Genomic DNA, 24697 nt, shown 5'->3' with positions numbered 1-24697 from the left:
TTCCATAAAATAGCTTGTGTTACTACCTTTGATTACTAAATAGCATGGTATTGCATCAATATAAATCACTTTATTTACCTATTCATCTGTTGATAGACATTTGGATATTTTAGGAACATTCATGTACAAAATTTTGTGTGGACATGTTTTGTCTTGAGTTGGATCTAATTTCTGGGTTATATGATAACAAAGTGTCACCTTTGAGGAGTGTTTTGGAGGGTGCAGTACAGCTTCTCACTTTCTAGACAGGCACTCTACCATGTAAGCTGCATCACCAGCCTGTTTACTCTTCTTCCTGTCCTTCTCCTCCTCCCCCTCCCCCTCCCTCCTCCTCCCCTTCCCCCTCCCCCCCCCCCTCCTCCCTCCCTCCTCTTCTTCCTCCTCCTCCTCCTCCTTCTTCTTCTTCCATGTGTGTGGGCGGGGGGGGGGGGGGGGGGGGGGTCCTAGGACTTGAACTCAGGGTCTAAGCATTATCCCTGAGCTTTTTTGCTCAAGCCTAGCACTCTACCACTTGAGCCACAGCTCTACTTCCAGATTTTTTTTTGAGGGAGTTTATTGGAGATAAAGGTCTCATAGACTTTCCTGCCTAGGCTTACTTTGAACTGTAATTCTCAGATTTCAACCTTCTGGGTAATTAGGATTACAAGTGTAAGCCACTGGTACCCAGCTCTCTGGTTACTTTTGAGAAAGGTTCTTGCTTTGTGCCTAAGCTGGTCTGCACTGTGACCCTTTTATTTACTCTTATCACTACAGCTGGGATGAAATGCACATATCACCACACCTGCCTATTCTAATCAGATGGAGCCTCATGAACCATTTGCCTGGCCTGATCTGGCCTGGAACTGCAATCCTCCTGCTATCAGCTTTTAGATAGTTAGGATAACAGGCACCTTGCCCAACTATTTGTTGAGATGGGTGGGATCTTTTTGCCTGGACTCGCCTTGAACCATAATCAGTATCTGCCTCCCAAGTAGCAAAGATTACACAGAGTTGGCTCCCAGCTCTGTGTTTCACTTTTGAGGAACTGTTTGACTATTTTCCATAGTTGCTGACCATCTTCAGATTTCTACCACCATTTTCCATAGTTGCTACTAGCACTGTATAAGGATGCAAATTTGTCCACATCTTCATCAACCCATTTTTTGTTTTTGTTCTTGGTCATGGGGCTTGACCTCTTCAGCTCAAGGCAAGCACTCTACCGCTTGAACCACAGCGCCACTTCCAGTTTTCTGGTGGTTAATTGGAGATAAAAGTCTCATGGACTATCCTGCCCGGGCTGGCTTTGAATCACAATCCTCAGATCTCAGCCTCCTGAGTAGCTAGGAATATAGGCGTGAGCCACTGGCACTCGGCTTTGCATCAACTCTTTTTAATGTTTAGACTTTTAATTCTAGTCATCCTCAAATGAGTTGTGACATCTCACTATGCATTTATGGTATTGATCAATTTAATTTTGAACTTTTATTTTTTAATGAATAATGGTATTGATTAAGCATACATTCTGTTTTAATATTTTAGTTTTCAGGATGTTTTAATAAAGTGGTAAAGAACATCTAGACTGATACACGTCATATTTAGTAAGTGCATTTTACTTGTAGCTAATCTTAAAGAACCTCTAACTAGTCTACATAAATCTAAATGCACACTTAAGACATAATTTTACTTGTAGCTAATCTTAAAAAACCTCTAACTAGTCTACACAAATCTAAATGCACACTTAAGAGATAATTTCATAGGACAGTTTTATAATAGAATCATAAAGCATATCTTATCAAATATAGGATGCAGTGATGAACTTTGCAGTTCTTGATATTTTTGTTCAAATAATTTGGTTCCTGTTGGAGAATATCTAAACTCTTCCAGTTCTTCTAACATGAATATAAAATATCATCAACATCTGGAATGCAGACCATATGTGATGGCTCCACGGGGTTTGGCTATTCTTTGTTTGGAAATGAGGAAGAAAACAATGTGTTCCTACCAAAAGACACAGAGACACTATAACATTAAAAAAAATCAACTGAGAGATTTTGCAGTAGTTTATAGGACCTTTGAGCAAAATCAGAACCACAGTTTAAACAGTAGCTAAATTAATCATTCTTTTCTTTTCTGGATTTTTCTCTTTTTTCTTTAAATGAGAGGATTTAATCTGTACATTCAGGAAAAAAATCATTTTCAATTATGTTCCAAATGTTGTATTTAAGATCGATAAAATGTAAACCAGCCCTGAAAATAAAATATAAAATGATGAATATAAGTGAGGGTAGTGGTTTATGCCTGTAATTCCAGTACTCAAAAGACTGAAGAAGGAAGATAGTTAATTGAAGGTATATATACATATATATATATACATATATATATATATATATACATATATATATATATACATATATATATATATATATATACATATATATATATATACACACACACACACACACATACATATATATATATATATTTGTTTCTTAGGTTAATTGAATATATATATATATATAAAAACATTAGCCACATGGAGTATCTTCAAAGAAAGGGTGATTCAGCCGGCATTTATCAGGAAACATAGCAGCTTAACTTCTTGAATTATTTTGCTCTGGGATTCTCTAACACTTTATAAACCATTTGAGACAACAGGAAAATTTTACTTAATAGTTTGTTTTCTAGTCAACATGATTATATGCTTTTTTAAATATCAAGAAGTTACAAGACAGAAGCTAATTAGTTTGCATAAGTGGTTGTCTTTTTTATGCTGTTAGCTTGAACAAGTAGTGATTGGAAACGTACCATCTGTACTAAATTATTCATGAAATGCTCTTTACATTTTTAGGGCTTGTCAATACTTTCCAGACATAAAAAACTGAAGGAACTTTCTATATCTGAGTGTTATAAAATCACTGATGTGGGAATTCAGGTAAGATGATTAAGGTCTTCTATTAAAGAATTAAGATTAAAAAGTTTAGCATAAATTGAATAAACTCTAAGTCACAGTAGACAAAAGTGGATGAGAAATTGAGCATGTATGAATGGTGGTTGAGCGACAGTGAACTCTGGGTTCTTCCTCAAGGCTGTAGTCCTTGAAGTGCAGAAGATTCCCTTCCCCCCTTCTCCCTGCATTCCCCACCTCTTTCTTCATGTGAGACTCACAGGCTAAATAGGGACTTGGAGAGTGACATCTGCCATGTGACAAAAACTCTTCTCGTATAAAGAAAGCATTGTATATATTAAAAGTGTCACATAATCTAGCAGGATGCTGGTGTTGGGCACTAGCTACTCAGGAGCTGAGATCTAAGGGTTGAAGTTCAAAGCCAGCCTGAGCAAAAAAGTCCATGAGACTCTTATCTCCAATTAAAAGAAAAGCTAGAAGTGGCACTATGGCTCAAGTGGAAAGCTTAATGCTGAAGAAGCCAAGGGAGAGTGCCAGCCCAAGTTCAAGCCCCTGTTTTTTGCTGGTTATTTTGGGGATAGAGTTTTGCCGACTTTTCTGCCCAGGCTGGCTTTGAATCCGGTTCTCTAGATCTCAGTCTCCTGAGCAGCTAGGATTAGATATGTGAGCCACTGGCACCCAACTTCAAGTTGTTTTTGCTGTATCTCAACTATCATGACAATGTAATAATATGTAAGGGTAAAGTGTAACACAATCAGGAACTATTCTTTAAAAGGAGTATGGTAAACAATGTCAACCCTCCCTCCTCAGTTTTAGTCTGTGAATACAGGACTCTAAGTAATCTACCTACTAATATAAATCGTTAAAAAGAAATATAAAAGTATTCTGCCTCAGCACCCCTAGAAAGAATTACATACTTTTGTACTGGACAAGATTATAACTCTATAATAGAAATACAAACATTTAGATGTATATAACCTATGAAGAGACAAATCAAAAGATTCTTCCAGGGTAAACTATGATTTACTTACTATAATTAAGGGTTAAACATGAATTTATACAAAGCTTTATCCAAAGAAAAAAGATGGGTTCTAGGCACTTTTTAAACACCCCTTTATATTAGGTGGACGTGTTTAGCCATATTTTAACTATGTAGTTGTATAGCTGAATTCTGGCATATCTTGAACTATGAGCCTCCTGTTCTTGGCTTAGCTTTTCTGCTCATGACTAGTGCTCTACCAGTTGAAGCACACCTCCACCTCTGGCTTTTTGCTTGGTAATTAGAGGTAAGAATGTCTCTTGGATTGTTCTGCCTGGGCTGGCTTTGACCAACAACCCTCAGATGTCTGTCTTCTGAGTAGCTAGGATTTCAGAAGTGTGCCACTGGCACCTTGCTCTGGCAAGATCATTTTAAAAAAACTTTAAGCTTAAAAATCTTGGTATTTATATCCAATGATCTAAGAGAGATATTTTAAGGGAGACTTGGAGTAACTGAAGGGACCAATTTGATGAAAATATTTGCCTGTGTAAAGTATAAAATTACATGTGTAAAATGCCACAGTGAGATCTCTTTGAACAGTTAGCAATACAATGAAAAAAATAAATAAAGGACATTAATGTCTGGATCTGAAGACAGGTCCTGTCTGGGGTGTGGGTACTAGTGGGAGTGGAGAGGACAAATGGAGAGGCTAAAGGATGGTAAATAGCCTCAAACACTTCATGTGCACGAGTGAAAATGGAACAGTGCAGCTGGTAGTATAGATGTGGAGTGGAGAGGGGAGAGGGAAGAGTGACATAGGAGGAGAATCTGATCAAGGCACACAGTATACATATACAGACATGTCAAACATTCTGTTAGACAACAGGTGCTAATAAAAATGTAAAAAAGGAGCATGGAAATTGTTCATCGTTAGTTGTACCAGATCAACTGTTGCATTCATGTTCATGAAAAAGAAAGTTTTCTTTCTCATCATCTCATCCTTTTTGTTTCCTCCTCCCTGATTTTTAGAAGTGTGTGTGTGTGTGTGTGTGTGTGTGTGTGTGTGTGTGTGTGTGTGTGTGTGTGTGTGTTGGCTTTATTTCTTGGTATGAGGTGATTTTTTTTTTTCTCTCCTTGCCTTCTACCAGAAGGGAAAAAAAAAAGTAGGGAGGAAAAAGTGATCCTGCTGCCAACTTCCTTATCTGGATCTACAAAAGAGAACAGAAGGGAGCAAAATAAGGTGATTAAATTGAGATGTTTAGATTAGCTAGAATTTATCAGCAGTTCTCTCTCAGTTTTTATAAAAGGTAACTATAGGAGAGAATTGCCTTTTGGCATGAGGCATTGAAAGTTTATAATACATTTAATGAGAAAAATAGTTTTTTTTAACCTCTGGTTGGGTTTTGCAATAGTAATAAAGATAATAATAAAAAAATTACCTCATTGTAGGGTTTTACTGGAAGCTACAGCACACGTGGACTGTGTGTCTGGAGCCTCAGATGCATTGACTGTTAGAATCTGGCTTTAATTATTTTCTTCAGCTTTCATTTTCTTTTCCAAAAATATAAGATGTTCAATGACTATTTTAAATGAAAATTACTTGGTACCCTTTAAAAGCAGTTTAGAAGAGATGTTTGCTAGGGCAACAATGGGGCATTTCTTAAGAAACCTTTTCTTGAGAATTTAAATAATGTAATTAAATAATGATGTGTCAGGTCTGGCAAAGGAATGGATTTAAATAGGAGGTAAGTTGACAGATATTTTTGTCTTCAATTGTTTTCAGAGAACCAACGGAATAAATCCAATTATTTATTAGGATTACTTTTTATATTCACTCTAATATGCATTTTAGTTCTCATTTTTGAGAATGAAGTTTGCTATAAAGATATCCATAATATTCATAATATCCATGCATAGAGTTTCTTTACACAGATGATCTGTGAGTGAGTCTTGCAGCTAAGTAAACTTTCTGATTATTTGTATGCTAGTAGATTGCACTAGCTAATAATAAGCCTTAGCAGGGGAAAATCAGGTTGCATTATGATTCTCACAAAAATGACATGTGGGTATGTGCAACAGTAAAAGTGCATGTGATATAAATGTGTAAGTTAGATGTGATAGGCAAATACACAATTATATGTCTAGCATATGTGTATAAATTAAATATATTCACATTTTTGTATATATCACACTACAAACATTACATGTTACTTTACATACATGCATGTATGCATACACATTCATTATATATATCAATATGTCTATATAGTTTTAAACTCAAATTGTGTATGGAGATGCTATAAGATAATAATCATGTATTTAGCTTAGAAATCTAGACTGAAACTAATAAATGATTACCAGTATTCAAAGCAAATGGTAGTAATTTGTTAACAAATTTGTGTTGTTTGTACTTTAATTTTAGAAACAAACTATCCACTTCAATGGCAAGGTTCTTAAGTACACAGATTAGGACTCTTAGACAAAAGTAATACTCAGTATGAAGAGTGGGGCCTAGCTGTGAGAAGTCTTAGTTTTTATACTAATTCAGTCTCCTACTCCACCACACGAAGTTAAGTGATCCATCCAGCCTCTCAATGGTCCACTACTCATGTAGGAACTACGCTGGGGAACCATATAGGAGCTAGCACTATAGAGCATTTCTAAAATTTCATTTTATTGTCAAGGTGATGTACAGAGGGGTTACAGTTACATAGACTAAGTTAGTCAATACATTTGTTGTTGAACTTGTTACCCCCTCCCTCATTTTCTCCCACTTTCCCTCCCCCCAGCTTCCCTGCCCCAAGTTGTAGGGTTCACTTACAACATATTATCTTGTGAGTATCGCTGTTGCATTGGTTCACCCTTTGTCCTTTGTCTCACCATTTTGTCGTTCCCCTTCCCTTCCCTAATTCAGACAAATGTATATACAATATCCAGAGTATCAAAATCAAATACAGTGACAACAGGGGATAAACCATAGGAAAAAACACACAAGAAATATAGTACATTAAAATACAGTACATTAAAAACACATAGTACATTAAAAACAACAGCAAAGAAAAATCTCTTGTTTCCCTATCCTGGAGTTCATTTTGATTAGCATCATCTTATGTGGTCATAATGTACATAGACATTGAGCTATCCTGCTCATCTGCCAGGCCTATCCTAGCCATATACTATTTATTACAAATGAGGGAAACCATGGGATCTATGTTTCTTTGGGTATGGCTTAAGGAGCCAGCTTTTCTGGTAACATGCTGGTAAAGATGTTCTGTGAAGGTCCATACTGTCTGTCCCAACTCAACTTTGCTATTATAGTGTGAAGTGGCTATAGTCAATACTTAAACAATGAGTGGCAGTGCTCTAATAAAACTCTACTTATGGACAATAAAATTTGAATTTCAGATTTTTTTTGATTCTTTGAATCATTTAAAAATATGAAAACTATCTTTAGCATGTGGGTCATACAAAAATAACTGGCAGACCAAATTTGCCCCACAGACTGTAGTTTTCCAACATCTGCTACAGTCTTAAAACTTTCCCATTTTGGCAGACCAAAATTGTGTTCCTCTGGGCCTTAGATTCCTTACTTGTAAGAAAAATGAAGCTAATATAAAAATAGTCTTCATGTGAGTATTAGATGATCTACGACATTTAAGTAGCCTAGTCTATGACACAGAGTGAGTGTGCAATAAGTATTACCCATTATTAGTGTTGTACTTTCTTTAGAAACAAAGAAGCCAAAATATATTAGTAAATTTAAAAAATAAATATTGTTAATGAAAGATTTTGGTCATTTATTTAGGTTTGATTAGATCGAGATTATTTTTTTATAGCCAAATGGCTTTTAATGACAAGAAGATCACATGGAAAAAATAATTTATTCATAACATGCTCTGAATTGCTAGTCTTCTAGAGAATACTATGAGAATAGTATAGGAACTGTGATTGGCAACATTTCCCCAGGTCCCGCTAGTTTTGTAGTGGATCTAGCACACACATGTGCCTGCTTTGGCATTTAAATCAGCACTGAGTCTCTGGTAACTTATAAGTATGTAGGAGCCCCAAAAAGGAGAGATTTGGGGTTTTTTTCTGCCCTGTCTTTGTTCAACTTGAGTCATGTTTCTCTATCACTTTCTCATTTCCAGAATACAGCCTCTCACACATACCTCTCCCCTTCCTCTTATATAAGACTGATTGAATGTTGAATCTTCTATTTTCTAGAACAGATCATAGGATCAAAATGGGCAGATGGAACATTCTGAGATCTTCCATACGATATCTTGAACTAAGGTTTAATTGCCTTTAGTTGCAGGAAGTTTTATTATTATTGGTTCTTCAGAATTTTCAACATAAATGATCATTTTATTTGTAAACAAAGATAGCTTGCTTTATTTCTCTCTTCTCAAATAATGTGCCTTTTTTCTTGTTTTATTGCATTAGTCATGACTTCCAATACCATGTCAAATAGGGATGCAGAGAGGGGTCTCAATGCCTGTTTACTTGTCTTAGGTTTTTGTCAAATACCTTTTCAGCATCTATTGATATTATCACATGGTTTATCCTTTCTAGCTGGTCAATATGATGGATAACATAAATTTTATATTTTATTTTATTTTTATTTTTTTGTTAGTCATGGGGCTTGAACTTGGGCACTGTCCCTGGGCTTTTCAGCTTAAGGCAAATGCTCTACCACTTGAGCCACAGTGGTTTTCTGGTGGTTAATTGGAGTTAAGAGTCTTACAGACTTTCCTGCCCAGGCTGCTTTGAAGCAGCATCCTCAGATTCCAGCCTCCTGAGTAGCTAGGATTTTATGGGAGCCACCGACACCCAGCCAAGCATTGATATTTGAATTGTGTGCCAGCATTTCATATCTAAATATCACACTTGAGTAAGGTGTATGAATTTTTTTACACACATGTTGGATTTTATTTGATCTCTCATGTTGATTTTCCTTTCTTGGTGTTTTTGTGTGCGTTGGGTATTAGAATAATGATGGCCTTTGAGAATGAATTAGGAAGTATTTTCTCTGCTTCAATTTTCCAGAACACACTGTAGACCATTAGTATCATTTCTTTCTTAAACACTGGGTAGAATTCACCAGTGAAACCATCTGAGAATAGTGTTTCTTATATTAGTTTATTAAATCCTAAATTCAATTTTATTAATAAATATAGGCCTATTCTGGTTATTTATTCTTGTGTTAGTCTTGGTAGAATAAATTCATTTTGTCAAAGTTATCCAATTTGTGGGTATGCTATTGTTCATAATGTTTCTTACTTAATCTTTTTTTTTTTTTTTGTCAGTCGTGAGGCCTGAACCCTGGGCCTGGGTGCTGTCCCTCAGCTCTTCAGCTCTAGGCTCAATCTCTTATCACTTAAGCCATAGCACCACTTCCAGCTTTTTCTGGTTATGTGGTGCTGAGGAATCGAACCCAGGGCCTCAAGGCAAGCACTCTCCCACTGAGCACTTTCCCAGCCCCTCTTACTTAAAATGTGCATGTAATTAGTGTGCAATCTTCCTTGCATTTCTGGTATTAGAGTTTTGTGTCTGTTCACCCTCCCCCCTCCCTCCATTTTTTACTTAGTTTCTTACTTTTTCATTTGATTTTTTAATCAATATTACTGTCATTTATTTCAGAGAACCAGCATTTGAATTAGTTGATTTCTCTGTTCTTTTCTTTACTAATTTCTATTCCATATTCTTACTTCTTTTCTTCTTCTTAGTTTGAATTTGACTGGTGCTTTTTATTTCCAGTTTCCTAAAGTGAAAACTTAAATTATTGGGTTTAGAACTTTTTTTTGTCTGTTCATCCAGTGCTGTAAATTTCCCTCTAAGCACCACTTTCACTGTGCATCATACATTTTGAACTTATTTTCATCGAGTTCAAAATGTTTAAAATTTTCTCTTGAGAACCATTTTGTCCTATGTATCATTCATTTTAATTTAATGCTGGTTAATCTGTAAATATTTTGGTATTTTTCCAGAACTCTCTTTGTTATTGATTTCTAGTTTAATACCATGTAGGTTGAAGCCATATTTTGTATGGTTTCTAATTCTGTTGTTGAAGATCCTTGTTTGATGGTGAAGTGTATGGGCAGGGACTCATGATTAACTCTGCTTAGGTCTCAGTCTTTTAGTGGGCCTATAGGACAAGAATCTAATTTTTATAAACATGTCTTACCCCCACACTCACCTCTACACTTTTGTCAGACAGGAAGGCAATACTCAGACTAGAAGGGACTAGTGTTCATTGATTGCCTGGTAAATGTTTTCCTTGAGGAAAGGCTTTGTTACTGAGAAAAGATATTTTTGGAGTTATTTTTTTTCTTTTTTTTTTTTTTTTTGGGTCCGGTCGTGGGGCCTGACCTCTTGGCTGGGCGCTGTCCCTCAGCTCTTCAGCTCAAGGCTAGCGCTCTACCACTCGAGCCACAGCACCACTTCTGGCTTTTTTTTTTCTTTTTGTTTACGTGGTGCTGAGGAATCGAACCCAGGGCCTTGAGCATGCAAGGCAAGCACTCTACCACTGAGCCACCTTCCAGCCCCTTGGAGTATTTTTAAATTGTATTTCTCCCTTCTTGGAAGCATGATTTTTACTAGAAATGGTTTTTCTTTCATCTTTACATTGAGAACTTGGAGGGTAACCTCCAAAGAGGTATAACTCCTGAAAACATGGGAACCTATTTAAGCCTGGGTGGTTGGGAATTTTTTTCTACACTGTCTATTCTCAGTCTCCAGCAGTTAGTTATTTACCCTAAACTATTCCAGCTGGCCCTGGCCCTAGCTAGGACTGGGTCTTTTCCTAGGTCCTGATTCTGTCTTCTCCTGTCTCTCCAGTTTTCAGAGATGTAGTTTGCCCTTTGACTTCAATCATCCAACAGCTCTAGGGAGAGTGTTCGTTTGTTTAGACTTTTTCTTGTTTGGAGGATGGAGTGATAAGTTCCAAGCTCTTTACATGACAGACTGGAAACTAGAAATCTCAAACATTCCCGAGGAGCCATGGACAGTGACTGAATCAGTAGCCTTCAAAGGGAATGACTAATCTGAAGGTAGTTCTAAATCCAATCTTGAGAGCTCGGAAGTAAAGTCAGTGATCGGAGAGGCACAGGAGCCAAGAAAAGAGCTGTCACCTCTGGAAGAACATTTCATCTATGAGTGTCCAAGCACATGCCTTTATCTTCACCACAGGGCTGGTGGGCTGTTTTTAATAGATGAGGCCTGTGGCTTTCTCAGCAATCAGGTGCTTTGCTCACATCCATCCAGAAGGGCTCCTAAACATCCTTAGTACAATAAGAGGGGCAATACATATATTTTCAATTGCTGAGCTGAAAATAACTTAATAAGTTAAGCTATATCATGCTTCTAAATAAGACCATGCTCAAACTGCCTTTTTTCAAATTATTACTTTTGTGAAAAGGTAACACCTTGTTCAGTAACTGAACTGAAAACATTTTTTTAATCCTGGAGGCTAAACATTTACCACTGAGATACTACCCCAGCCTTTTCAAGATTTATCTAGTAGCAGGGGGGGGGGGGGGGGCTCTTACTTGTCACAGGCCATTTGGATATTTATAACATCACTCATGGCCATACAAAGTTGTGATTCAAAGCAGATGAAAGCATATCTGTGCTATAATGTACCAAATGATTCCATGGACCGTATCTGATACATGGGCTAGATGTTCTCCACCCCTGCAATGCCCTGATGTATGATCCCCTCAGACGTACCTGCCAGTTTCTGCTGACAGGGTATTAGTAGTAGTGGGGAAGCTGGAGCCTCCACTTCCCCCACTGACCCTTAGGACCTCTTCTTTCTCAGATTCTGCATCTTGCCATACCTGCTTGGACAGTTGTTCTTCTTTCCTTTAATCCTGAATTATGTTTAAGCCTCTCATCCATTCTCTCAGATGATAACCTTTTGCTTCTCTTCTTTATTTGACCTTTAGTTTAACAGATTTGTCTCAACTTAGAGAGCTAGATAGGAGGGCTGAAGAAATGAAACTGGAAGAGCTGCCATGTGGGACATACTGTGAAGTGCATCATAATCCTACGATCAGCATGCCATCCATTGCAGCCTAATCTAGGATTGTCCAGCAAGTCAAGTGGTTCTACAGATGAGAGTCTGCTTTAGGGCAAATCTGAATGTGAGCTGGGGACTCAGAACTCACAGTCCTTCTCCTTGGGCTATGCATGTCAGAATTAGCATGGAGCATTTACAGAGATACTCAGGTTGGGAAGGTCCCAAGAGCCCTCCCCCCACCACACACACCTCTTTAGCAGTCAGAATGGCCCATAACCATCCCGTTTGAATGTTTCTCTGAAGCACAAAAACAATTGTCTACATGGGCCCTGACAGTAAAAGCTGGATTGCTTCCTGTGATTCTTTTCTGATCTTAGATTCTTTGAACCACTGAACTTTCCAACTTGTTACAAAATGTTGATGTAAGATTCTTACCAATCATTTTTAACAGATGATAAATGCCACCAAAATTGATTTCAGTAGAAGTTGACACATACTGATTTGTAATGCCAAAGACAGATCAGACATGTTGGTTCCACACAGCAACAATTTTTAGAAAGTCAATATTGATTTCTGTTTCGTTTCTAAGATTAAGTCACTCAGGAATTATCAAAACACAAGGTTTCAATAACTACATCTCTCCTCCAGGAATAGAGTTATGTTCATGACTTGCAGGGGATGCAACAAACAGAGGATTCCTTTCCAACATGGCTTTAAGCATTAGCCTTTGGGTTCGTCAGATGCTCTGAACTCAATTGGATGAGGAAAAAGGTCATTTAGACATTTGGCCCTTTTATTTCTTGGCCATACTGCTAAGGAAAGTCTATTGTCATCTTATTCTGCAGGTCAGTATTGGGAAATGATTGACTAAAATAATTGATTAAAAAATCACAATGATCCTAAATGGTCTCAGTTTTTGAAACGTTTTCCAGGGTCCAAGGAACAAAGCAATAATTCCTCTGATAGAATTCCTCTAGTCATCTGGTAATCTATTGTAAAAGCAACCTCCACAAAACCTAGAACAATTAGGTGCTTAGTAACAGAAATTCATGGTATTATAGATATCCATGCCAAGCATTGGTCTCCTGAACATTAAAGTAGAACTATATACACCCAGGATCCCAGTGTACCTGAGATCAACTGGATGTCACCAATAAGTTCCTGCCAAGATACCGAGGCATTATTTTTTCTTAGTAAGCCATGAGCAAATATTGCTCTCGACACAAAAGTGTTTCCCACTGCACAGGCAGTTCAACAGAGTTAGAAACTTGCAAAAATATATTTTGGTATTAAAAAAATAATTAGAAACTTGTTAGAGTTCAGAGAATGTGGGATTTGACAGCTTGTCAGATTCCCATAGTCTGTAAGATTCCATGGGTACCATGTTTCCTTAGCTAAGAAAACAGCTGAAGCTGAGAACTCCCCACACAAATCTGGCATCTTGCCCATCCCCACTGGGGAGAACCACTCTCAGACAACTGAAGTTCTGCTTGACTTGCTAAATGAACATGCACATCTGTTATTTTCATATTGACCATCCACAGAGAAGAACTCTCTATGAGAACGTGTTAGAAGGAAGAGCATCCTTAGGAGGCCTCTCCTATCCCTTAAACTACCCCCTGAGACATTAGTTTATTCTATGCAAGATGAAACTTGCCAAAAGTTAAACAAAACCTGTCAGATTGTCTGCAGGCAAAAATAAAAAGGCAGGGAAAATAAACATCAGATTTCTTCTTTCCAACTAATAGCATGATTTTATATTCTTTTGCTTTAAACCCAAGTGGTCAATCTGTTTTTGGTTCCCTTGTAAGTGGCACAGCTGGCATTTGCTCATTCTGACTAGCCTGACATAAACTGAGTGTGTGCAGTAGGTCTCAGAGGACTTGTAGTTATCTGTTAGGCTTTCTAATAACCTCATCTATCCATTCCAATTAGGTGTTGTTTATTCTATTTCCTCACCTTAAACACCACATCATCTTGAAAGCATTGCTTCCCAGATTTTAAAATGGTAGACAGGATTGCTCCAGGATCCTTCTGGATCATTATTGCCAGACAAAAGCCAGGTATTATTTCTGCCAGGTGCTTTTCAAGAATATACATGGTTTCCACCTTCCAAAGTTCATGAGATAGAATTGTTTATGTTTTCTTATAAACAAAGAAACACAAAGCTAAATGATGTGCTCAAAGCCACAGATATAACTTCAGATTCTAAACCATATATATATTTTTTCCTGTCAGGCTGATAACCTCTCCTGATTAGATTATCTCTTATTTTATCTGTCCCAAAAGAGAGATCAAAGCAGTATTGATGATCTTATTGTTCCTTAGAAATCAAAGAGTAAGAATTATGCGTTGCCTTTTTCTTACATAAGTAAATGGCTGGGTAGCCATGCAAATAGAAACCCATCAACTTTTTCATGCTGGTAATATACCTTTACATTTCTCTGCTCTTCTTTTCTCCTAGAGGGGAAGTAATTAAATGACTGTATACTCATTTTTTCTTATCTTAGATAAATAGATAAGGAATAATATGTCACAGGCTACCAGAAAAATATTTGATTTCCCTTTATGCAACCATGACTCATTGTTTTATAAATATAAAATTCTAAGAGGCTGGGAAGGTGGCTCAGTGGTAGAGTGCTTGCCTTGCATGCATGAGGCCCTGGGTTTGATTCCTCAGCACCACATAAGCAAAAAGAAAAAAGCCGGGAGTGGTGCTGTGCCTCAAGTGGTAGAGCGCTAGCCTTGAGCTGCAGAGCTGAGGGACAGCGCCCAGACCCAGAGTTCAGGCCCCATGGCCGGACCCCCCCAAAAAATATATATATATAATTCTAAAATTTAAACTGTTTTGGAATTTTTTTCAACAAATTTTAATCACCAAATATAATTGAAAAATATTTTGGTTTGGTTATATTTTGACCATTCCTTTTAGTTTTCCCAATGTGCATTCTCTATCGATACATCTCCTTTATTCTTCAATCCTTCCCCGTTAGTTATCTTTTTTTTCCTGTCACATCTCATGTTTTAAAAATAATTCCTTGCTCAACACTGGTGACTGTAATCATAGCTAGTCAGGCAGCTGAGATATGAGCAAGGTTCAAAGCCAGCGGGGGTAGAAAAGTCTGTGAGACTCTTATCTCTAATTAACAACTAGGATAGTGGAAGTGGCACTGTGGCTCAAGTGGTAGAGCATTAGCCTTGAGCAGAAGAGCTCAAGGACAGTGCTTAGGCCTTGGATTCAAGCCCTACAACAAACAACAACAAAAGTTCCCTTATTTTTACCAACTTATTAAAACCCATACAGACAGCAATTCATCATTATTAACAGACAACCAAAGGTGTTCTGCTGTTGGGTAGGTGTCTCCAGAGGCAGCATTTGCTCTAGCAAGTGAACAAGACAGTCTTTTTTGGTGTGGCAAGAAAATGTCAGAATTCTTAAGACGTTTCGTTGTGTTTGTTTTAAATCTCATACACTTTGTTTTAGAATGTCTTAATATATAATATATTTAAGCAATTGTATATCTATGTAATTTGTAAAATACATTAACAGACACTTACTGAATGTGTCTGCTCAAAATGTTTTTACTGTGGTATTTATGATTTTTAAAATATGGTGAACAGAGCCATAGAGGTGATTACAAAGAATAGTATTAGCTATTCTTTACTAACTGCCTACTATGTGCCAGATAATAATTGCTTTATTCATATCATCTTATTCAATCTTCACAAATAACTCTGTGAAATAGGTACCATGTTAAGGTATCATGCTATGCACAGATTGCAGAGAATATTAAGTCAGAGAAGTTGGATAACTTATCCAGAAATGCGAAACTTCTAGTGGCATACCTTGAACTCAGGCCCACATTCTCTAAGATCCTGCTCATAAATGATACTGTACACTGTCTCTGACAGTTCTGAAGAGTAGAAGGCCTGGTATATTTTGGGGACCATCTGTTAAGAAGTATTTCCCACTCCCTTTGGACACCTGTCTCTAACTCATCTTCAGGCTAGGGACTGGGGCTACAAAGATAAATTAAGACATGGATTCTGCCCTCAAAAAGCTGCAATGCAAGAGACAAAAGTCACATAAATATCTATAATACAAGTATAATGTGAGAAGGACAAAAATAGAGAGCAACGGGGTATTTAGAGGATGTCTCGCTGCATGGCAGAATTATAATCCATACTTGAGCTGATTTGAAGCCCAAACTTCTCCCCAAATCGCCATATCATTCTGAAAAAAAAATTACTCTGAGTGTCTTTGAGGATATTTGCATGGGCCTTGACTCCTTTTCCCTTGAAAATTCTTTTCATATCAAAAAGTAGGGTACATCTCTGAGGTTGGGCGTTAGCTAAGCCTTGCTCAGCCTAGAAGGCTTCTGGGCAGGGAGAGTGGAAATACAGTTGTTTTCAAATGAGATCTGGCCCTCAGACTCTCCAGTTTGATTTTGTTGTCCAGGCCATGACCAGTCCCACCTGCTCTGATGCCTGGTGGGAGCAAGGCCATGTTTGGTAGAGTACTTTTATAGCTCATGGTCATATGAAGTCCAAGAAACTAGAATTTTGTGCTTAGCTTTTGAGTTAAAATTGTGACATGCATTGTTAGCCTTTGAGGCAACCCAAAATAGTCTTCCTTATAGAAATGGATTCTTGAGAGCACAATATTTTTCTAGAAGTATCAAAAAACAACTTTGCCTCAGGCAAGGAGTCAAGAGATGCTGTCATGCGTATGGACAGCTTTCTCAAGACTAGGAGTGGCCACCTGTCAAGATAGTTTAAATCAGAAGTACTGTACTGTGATGATCAGCAAATGTGAGTGAATTTCAGTCTCTTCTGTATACCCAATGTCAGAAAGCAGTCATTTAATATTCCATAGTAAAACTCAACTTGGGAGACACAAAGTGTTTTACTCAATGATGTGAAATTTTTCTGTATTAACCCAACAGCAAAGTTGGCTGATACATTGAAGGAACCCAAATTGGATAATTCTTGCATTTTCTCTCTGTCTTCATTGTAAAACACTGACGTGGAAGAAGCATAGTGAAGCATTTTCCCAGAAGACAAAAGCAGTGGTGTTGATAAATGAGGGATTCTGCAGAACTGGAACCATAAATGCATATTATTTTATCTGTCAGGGGAAAGATAGGATTTCATAAGTGATTATGTTGAGACATGCCTGCAAACTTAAGTACTTAATATGACTTAAACATCTCTAGAGGAAAATATGAGTTGTACGAGGAAAAGTTCTGACCTCAGCTCCCAATATTTGTCTGTCATGTAGCTTAAACCTTAGTCCAGTTTTTTTGTGCCTCACATTTTCCATAAAGAAGAATGCTATCATGTATACATCAGGAACAAACATTACAATTTTTAAAGAAATTATGTATTTTAGGTGTGTTGATGCATTCCTTTAATCCTACCTATGTGGAGAACGAAGATTGGGAAGTTTGAAGTTTGAGGTCAGCTAGGGCAAAAACCTTTGTGAGAAACCCTCACTCCCCCACATCTCAGCTAATAAGATGGGTACGGTAACATGAGCCTGTCACTCCAGCTATACCAGAAAATAGGAGGATTGAGTTTATGGCAAAAATGTAAGACACTATACCAAAAATAACTTAAGCACAAAGGACTGGGGACATGGTGAAGCACTGCCTAGCAAACACAAAGCCCTGAGTCCCCCCACCCCCACCCCGCTCCACACACACACCCAGTGCCACAAAGTAAACCTAACTAAAACTGCTGAGAAATTCAGCTTGAAAGAATAACAGAGCTTTTTAAAAGTCCTAAAGCAGAACTGTAGTGATTCAAGCAATCCGAAGACATTGACAGATTCTGTTTAAGAGAGTTTTCCAACTCTGGAGAGCATGAATCCCCCTTTAAGGCTGGCCATCTTCCAATACATTATTTTCAAAGTCTAAATACTCTTTCTTGAGTTCTGTCTCCTCAGACTCTATCGGGAGTGGGGAATGTGAACCATACAAGACCTGTGAAATCATTGGGTACGTGATGGGGCAGATGTGTGCTTCTAGTACGCTTCTTCTCAGCTGCCCACAGACGTCTGCCTATATTGATGATTTTTTTATGGCCCTCAAATGATGTTATAAATATCCAACTGGCACTGGGAAGAAGAAAGATTCCTTAAACTTCTGGGCAGAAAATAATAATATCCTACTGTTTATAACAGAATTCTTGTGTTAGTAATATAGACTCTTAGTTTTCTGGAGGATACTTCTATAGGAATTAGCAGACTACCTAGTATTTATTGAACCTTTGCTATGTTCCAAATAATGTGCTTGCAATCACAATCCAAGCTATCAGAGTTCCAGACAATATCACAAGAGACTTTTGCATATTGAATCTAAGCTGAGACTCAAAGCCATTGATTCCAGTGATCTAAAAGTGATCTACTAAAGTCTGTACCACTCTGGGTGCCCGTTATGCTTGTTGAGCTCCAATGGCAGAGACCTATCTCTTGACACCATTTTGTTGTCAGGCAAGACAGATTTCCATACAAAGTCACAATGCAGGAATGAGTTAAGTAAGTAAGTGCTGAATCAGTTGAAAAAGACAAGATCTGTATGAGATCAGAGGGAAAGCATAATCACAGTGGGCTGTTGTGGTCAGAAAAAGAAGAGGACTTGTGGCTAATTAAAAAAAAACATTTGTTTTTCTGTGAGAACAAGTTTTTATAGTTACTGTTGGAGTCACACAGAGATCTCAATAATAATTAATACTTATTTCTCTAAAATAATACTGTGTCCAGTAGAAAATAATATAGAGTTCTATAGAATCTATTTTGTTAGGAACAATATCGAGTGTATGTATTACTTCATAGAATCTAGACAGCAACCTTTTGATATGGACGTGAATCCTACTTTAACTAATGAGATCCTGTGGCCTGCAGAAATTCAGTCACCCCAGAGACAGAGCCAAGCTCTGGCCTCTTTACATGATGACATAATTCTAGTCATATCTGCTTTGCTAACTGCTTCTATTGGAAATGTGCCATCTTTTATCTACTTGCTAAAAAGTTCTTTCCAGTCTTACTTACTGGTAAAACAAGAGAAAATGTATAAGCAGTGGGAGAAAAACCCACTGGTGGTTTAGTCAACCTGGTGACTCTAGTCATGAGAAGAAAATGATATTATCTCATAGATATCCATTTTTACATATGAATAAGGAATTCTCACCAACATACTAGGGTTTCTAAAATCTAGCACTTACAGCAAAAATTAGTGGTGAATTGTTACATACTGGAGTATCTAATTCAGTATCCCAAGAACCTGGGCTGCTTCACAGTGAAGAATTACCTCTGAAGCAAATGAGTGTGTAGATAGCATTAGATCATAGACTTTGGTATTACCTTGAATTGGTGATTGTTTCCAAGTATTTTAATTCATCTTAATAAGTTAACATACTTTCACAATTACTTATATGCTTCATACTTTACTGGATCATTTTGTTCTTATATAACTGTTGAGATGTAAACTTTTAGCTTTCTTTTTATTACTCAATTCTTTTTTGTTTTTTTGGTTTTTTTTGTCATGAGGCTTGAACTCTGGGCCTGGAGCTGTCCGTCAGCTCTTCAGTTGAAGGCGAGCGCTCTACCACTTGAGCCACAGCGCCACTTCCGGTTTTCTGGTAGTTTATTGAAAAGTCTCATGGACTTTCTTGCCTGGGCTGTCTTTGAACCACCGTGATCCTCAGATCTCAGCCTCCTAAGTAGCTAGGATTACAGGCGTGAGCCACTGGCACACAGCAATTCTTTCTTTCTTTCTTTCTTTCTTTTTTTTTCTTAAATGAAAAGTGGGAATAAGATTTAGAAATCCTGAGATAAAGGGGAAAATTCTTAATGACTTCAGACCTTTTTTCTAACCTTAAAAATTTTAGATGAATGTTTTGGTATCTTAAAATAATTCTAGAGAGAAGATATTAATTCTCCTAAGTAGGAAAGGAAACTGAGGCTTAGAAAGGTTGTTTTGCTAAAGTTTAGAAGTAGTAAATGGTAGAAATGAAAACTTAAAAGAATTTGCTTTTTCTATAAATTCCAGAGTGCTTGGCCAGCTATTCTCATATTTATACTTCTTTCCCACCATTCATGACTCTAACAATTACTGACATTTTAGCCAGATTTCATTGGAATTTTAGCAGGAATTTAAATATCACTAAGCTGTTAAACTGATGTGTAAATGACTTTTCTAGAAAGAGATTTTATATTTTTTATCATTTTTTTATTGTCAAGGTGATGTACAGAGGGGTTACAGTTACATGAGTAAGGTAATGAGTACATTTCTTGTCAATCTTGTTACCTCTTACCTCCTTTTTCTGCTATTTTCCCTTCCCCTAACCCCCCTGCAAGTTGTACAGATCATTTCCAACATATTATCTTGTGAGTATATTGCTGTTGCATTAGTTCCCGCCTTGTCATTTGTCTCACCATTCTGTTGTTCTCCTTCCCTAATTCAAATAAATATGTATGCAATACCAGGATAACAAAATCAAACACAGTGACAACAGGGGATATACCATAGGGAGAAGAGCATACAAAAGAAACAAAAAAATCAAATAGTACATTAAAAACAACAACAAAGAAAAATATCTTATGTCCATGCTTTGGAGTTCATTTTGTTTAGTATCATCTTATATGGTCATATGTACATATAACTATTGAGCTATTCTGCTCATCTGCTAATATTATCCTAGACATATACTAATTATTACAAATAAGGGAAACCATAGGACCTATGTTTCTCTGGGTTTGGCTTACTTCACTTAATATGATTTTTTCCATGTCTTTCCATTTCCTTACAAATGGGGCAGTGTCATTCTTTCTGATGGAAACATAGAATATATATACCACATTTTCTTGATTCATTCATCTACTGAGGGGCATCTGGGTTGGTTCGATATCTTAGCTATTGTGAATAATGCTGCCATAAACATGGTTGTGCTGGTAGCTTTAGTGTGGCCTTATTTGTGATCATTTGGGTAAATACCCAGAAGTGAGATCGCTGGGTCATAGGGAAGCTCTATGTGTAGTCTTTTGAGGAACCTCCATACTGCTTTCCAGAAAGAGATTTTAGATGTAGTGTTTTATTGCCATCTATATTTCTGGGACTAAAATATATGCTAAGTAAAGCGTCATCAGTAGAAGGGCTCTAGATGTATGTTGTATTTGAATAAAGACTAAAGAAAAGCCATGAAAACTCTCTGATCTTGGAATTTCTTTCAGGGATTCTGTAAAAATGTACCATTCTTGGAGTACCTGGATGTCTCTCATTGTACCCAGCTGACAGATAACATTATGAAAACAGTGGCCATTTACTGTCCTCAGCTCACTTCTCTCAGCATTGCAGGCTGTCCAAAGGTATGCTGCACAGACAGGGCTCAGACATGGCAAAGGAAAGCACTGCAAAAGAATCCTGACTGGGCAGCAATCAGAGGCTAAACTCATTATAGAACTTGTTTTCTTTGCCATGGCTGAAGGATTAGATTTTTCCTCTATCCCCAAATTAGAAATGGCTTTAGTATTTCATTAGTGTCACAGTAGAATTTTTTTAAGTTTAAAATACAATTCTCAGACAATATAAACATGTGTCAATGATTTATTTAATTTAGTAGTCAGAAAACCAACAAAACAAGACAGCAGTCCATAGAGCATTAGGTATGTATAAGAACTGAAGAATGAAGCCGGGTGCCCGTGGCTCACGCCTGTAATCCTAGCTACTCAAGAGGCTGAGATCTGAAGATTGCGGTTCAAAGCCAGCCCAGGCAGGAAAGTCCATGAAACTCTTAGCTCCAAAAAACCACCAGAAAACCAGAAGTGGCGCTGTAGCTCAAGTGGTAGAGTGCTCGCCTTGGGCTGAAGAGCTGAGGGACAGCGCCCAGGCCCAGAGTTCAAGCCTCACAAACAACCAAAAAAAAAAAAAAAAAAGAATTGAAAAATGAATGTTGGATTATGATTTTCAAGTTAGATCATAACCATAACCCTCAGATTACAGTTTCTATGAGATAGAAATAATTTAGTTTTTTTCTAGACAAAACTATATTAACATGTGATAGCTTTAATCAACAGTTTATTAACAATAGTTCAATTTGGGCCTTACTCAACAGTAAATAGTATGTGAAACAAGGGTATAACTCCCTGTACATTTCCTTAGATGAGTCAAATAAATGGTGATATTAAAAGTTTACGCAATTATCTGTATCCTAGTTTTGAGTGTTTGATGATTTTCTTATTTGTATGTATAATGCATACTTATTGTAAAATAATTTGACTCATATAAAAGCTTAAAGGGGAAAGTAATAGTCCACTGCCAAACACCACCCAAACATAAGTATTTGTTGGCATTTTATTCTTATTCTTCTAGAATATTTCCCTACACACAAAGAAGTAAGAAGTGATTGCAGAGGGGTTTGCATGTCGCTTTAAAAAATACAATTATTGGATGTAGTGGCACATACCTGTAATCCTAGTTCTTAGAAGGCTGGGACAAGAGGATAGTCAATTGGAGGCCAACCTGAACTACAAAACTGACCCTGTCTCAAAAACAAAAGGAATAGGTTGGGGTATAACTTACGTGGTAGAGCTAACTCCCAAGCAAGTTTAAAACCCTGGGTTCAAACCTTATACTGAAAAAAAATCATTCTTTCCAAAATACAATATAACCTACTTTTTCTTTTGACATAATATAAGCATAGCTCTATGTGAAGAAATAAAAATCTTGGGATTTGGGTTAATAGGGAAGGTTTCTCTCTTGAAACCCTACCAAGACTGAAGATGAAGTTATAAGGACTCATGTGATAAGAAAAACAGGAAGAGGATCAAGATTGACAAAATTTTTGAAGCTTGAAAATAGAGGGACAAATTTAGCAGACTAGAGACAACCTCCAAGTATTATAGAGTGCTGGGGGCAGGGACTGATTTTTCAGTGATTCTGGAGTTTGAACTCAGAGCCTTGCACTTGCTAAGCATGCACTCTACAACTGGATCCACTCTACCATAAAAATCCTAGCGCCTGGCTCACCATTCTATGCCAGGCTTCCCAAAAGCCCATAGGAGATTTTTTTTTTTCAAATGAATATTTGCTTCTTGGTCAGGTTTTCCCTGCAGCTACCTCAACTCTAGCCATTAAGTAATAGTAAAATCTCATCTTAGCCAGTCCTAAAATATCAAATAAAGCAGATGTGGCTCAAAGAGGATGGGGACCTGGATCGTGAGGCCAACTTCAAAGACCTTAGCAGTATACTAGGCCCTGCTCTTACTTTTGATCCTTGTGACATTGATTCGAAGTAGGAGATAGAATGAAATAATAGTTGGGAAAAAGAAAGAATAAATCCTTGGACATCAATAGCAAAATATTTCTCTCATATCCACCCTTTAGAGAGAAAGAGAATGTAAAACAAGCTAGGACTTTGGAGCTGCATCTCTGCCTGTCAGAGAGGCAGAGGCAATGTGTAGCGGGTTCATTGTGTCTGAGCGTGGAGACACAGACTATCCACACACAAGTGACCTGAAACAAAGTTAAAATGTAGAGACAGGCAATCAGAACAGAAGCCCAGAACTCACAGAGAGCCAGTCCCCCAAAGTCTTAGGAAAGCTGCCATGGGTAGATGAGGTCTTGAATGCATGCTTCCCTTGCATTGTAGCTAAAGGACTCAAAAGCAGCCCACCCTGGGCTTTATCCCCTGGGACAGAATGCCTCAGAGTTAAAGCACAGAAGGACATCTTGTTTACAGGGGTCTGGAGAAGAGCCGGGGCTGTTCTAGCCAGTCCCTTCAGCTCAGAATGTCCACGGTCTGTCCTGCAGGTGAAATATATCTAAGGAAGAGACTGAGCCAACTCACCCAGCCTGGCCTGGATTCGCACAACAGGACTTCTTGCAGGCTAACATGATGAAGCATTGTACCCCAAATGCTTGTTATCAGCCGTGTCTCCTGGAGAGATCTCTGATAACAGGGAGAAGAGAGGACAAGGCTTTTTGTTTGTCTACTTTTAATTACTTTCATTTTACAGGAGGGGAAATTTGGAATCCTGAAAAAAGAAATAGGATACTGAGCAAAAGATAGTGTTACTGCAATACTTGAAGTATAAAGGGAGGAGGAAGGGATTTGCTAAATAATCCTAGAAGGACTATTCAAGGACAAGCCTACCCTTCTGAATATTTTTTCAATTTTAATTAATTATTTTGTAGCTGGCTAACCTTTAGACATTGTTTTCATTTGCAGGCTTCAAAATGGCCACAAGGAAAATCAGTTAGAGATTTCATAATGGTTAAAAGAAAAAGAAATGGTCAGTGGACATTTTACCACCTATTAGAAAGGGTTGACCACTGATACATGGCTAATTTGTCACTTTGCTGTGCAAACAGTCACCCAAAGCTCGGTGGCTTAAAACAACCACCATTTTATTTCCTCACAAATCTTGGGAGTCAGTTGTGTGGTTCTTCTTGTGTGGTCCCAAGGTTGTCTATGTAGCCATTTATTGGCTGTGTAGAGCTAGACCTGTCTCACCTCCATTAGGCTAGCTGAGCTTCTTCACAGGACAGAAACACATTCCAGAAAGGCAAGGTATGAGTGGTGGGGTAAATGGTGGTTGTGATTTTTAGTAAGTTGATTATCTTTTAAAATTCCCTGAAACTTGATAAAGAAAAACTAGAGGCCTGGGACTGTGATACTGTGCCTGTAATCCTAGTTCCCCGGAAGGGGAGAATATGGAGATGACCATCCAAAGCATACTCTGACATGAAAGTTTATGAAACTCCATCTCAATTAATGACTGGGCACTGTGGCACACCCCTGTCAGTTAGCCCAG

The 24697-nt window shown here is 37.7% G+C and overlaps 1 protein-coding gene across 1 annotated transcript in view; it reads left to right on the top strand.

Annotated features, from left to right (window-relative positions):
- The window catches only part of Fbxl13 (F-box and leucine rich repeat protein 13), a 156746-nt gene that overhangs the window by 127719 nt on the left and 4330 nt on the right, over positions 1-24697 (top strand). Inside the window, exons 18-19 of the mRNA XM_042684529.1 lie at positions 2828-2911; positions 21116-21250. Of these exons, the coding sequence (XP_042540463.1) occupies positions 2828-2911; positions 21116-21250 (219 nt within the window). The remainder of the gene's footprint in view (positions 1-2827; positions 2912-21115; positions 21251-24697) is intronic.

The sequence above is a fragment of the Dipodomys spectabilis genome, unplaced genomic scaffold, assembly GCF_019054845.1.
Source record: "Dipodomys spectabilis isolate Male_0828 unplaced genomic scaffold, ASM1905484v1 ptg000089l, whole genome shotgun sequence".
NCBI lineage: Eukaryota > Metazoa > Chordata > Mammalia > Rodentia > Heteromyidae > Dipodomys > Dipodomys spectabilis.
The sequence above is the reverse complement of the archived record's forward strand: the minus strand, read 5'-3'. Positions and strand labels throughout refer to the sequence as shown.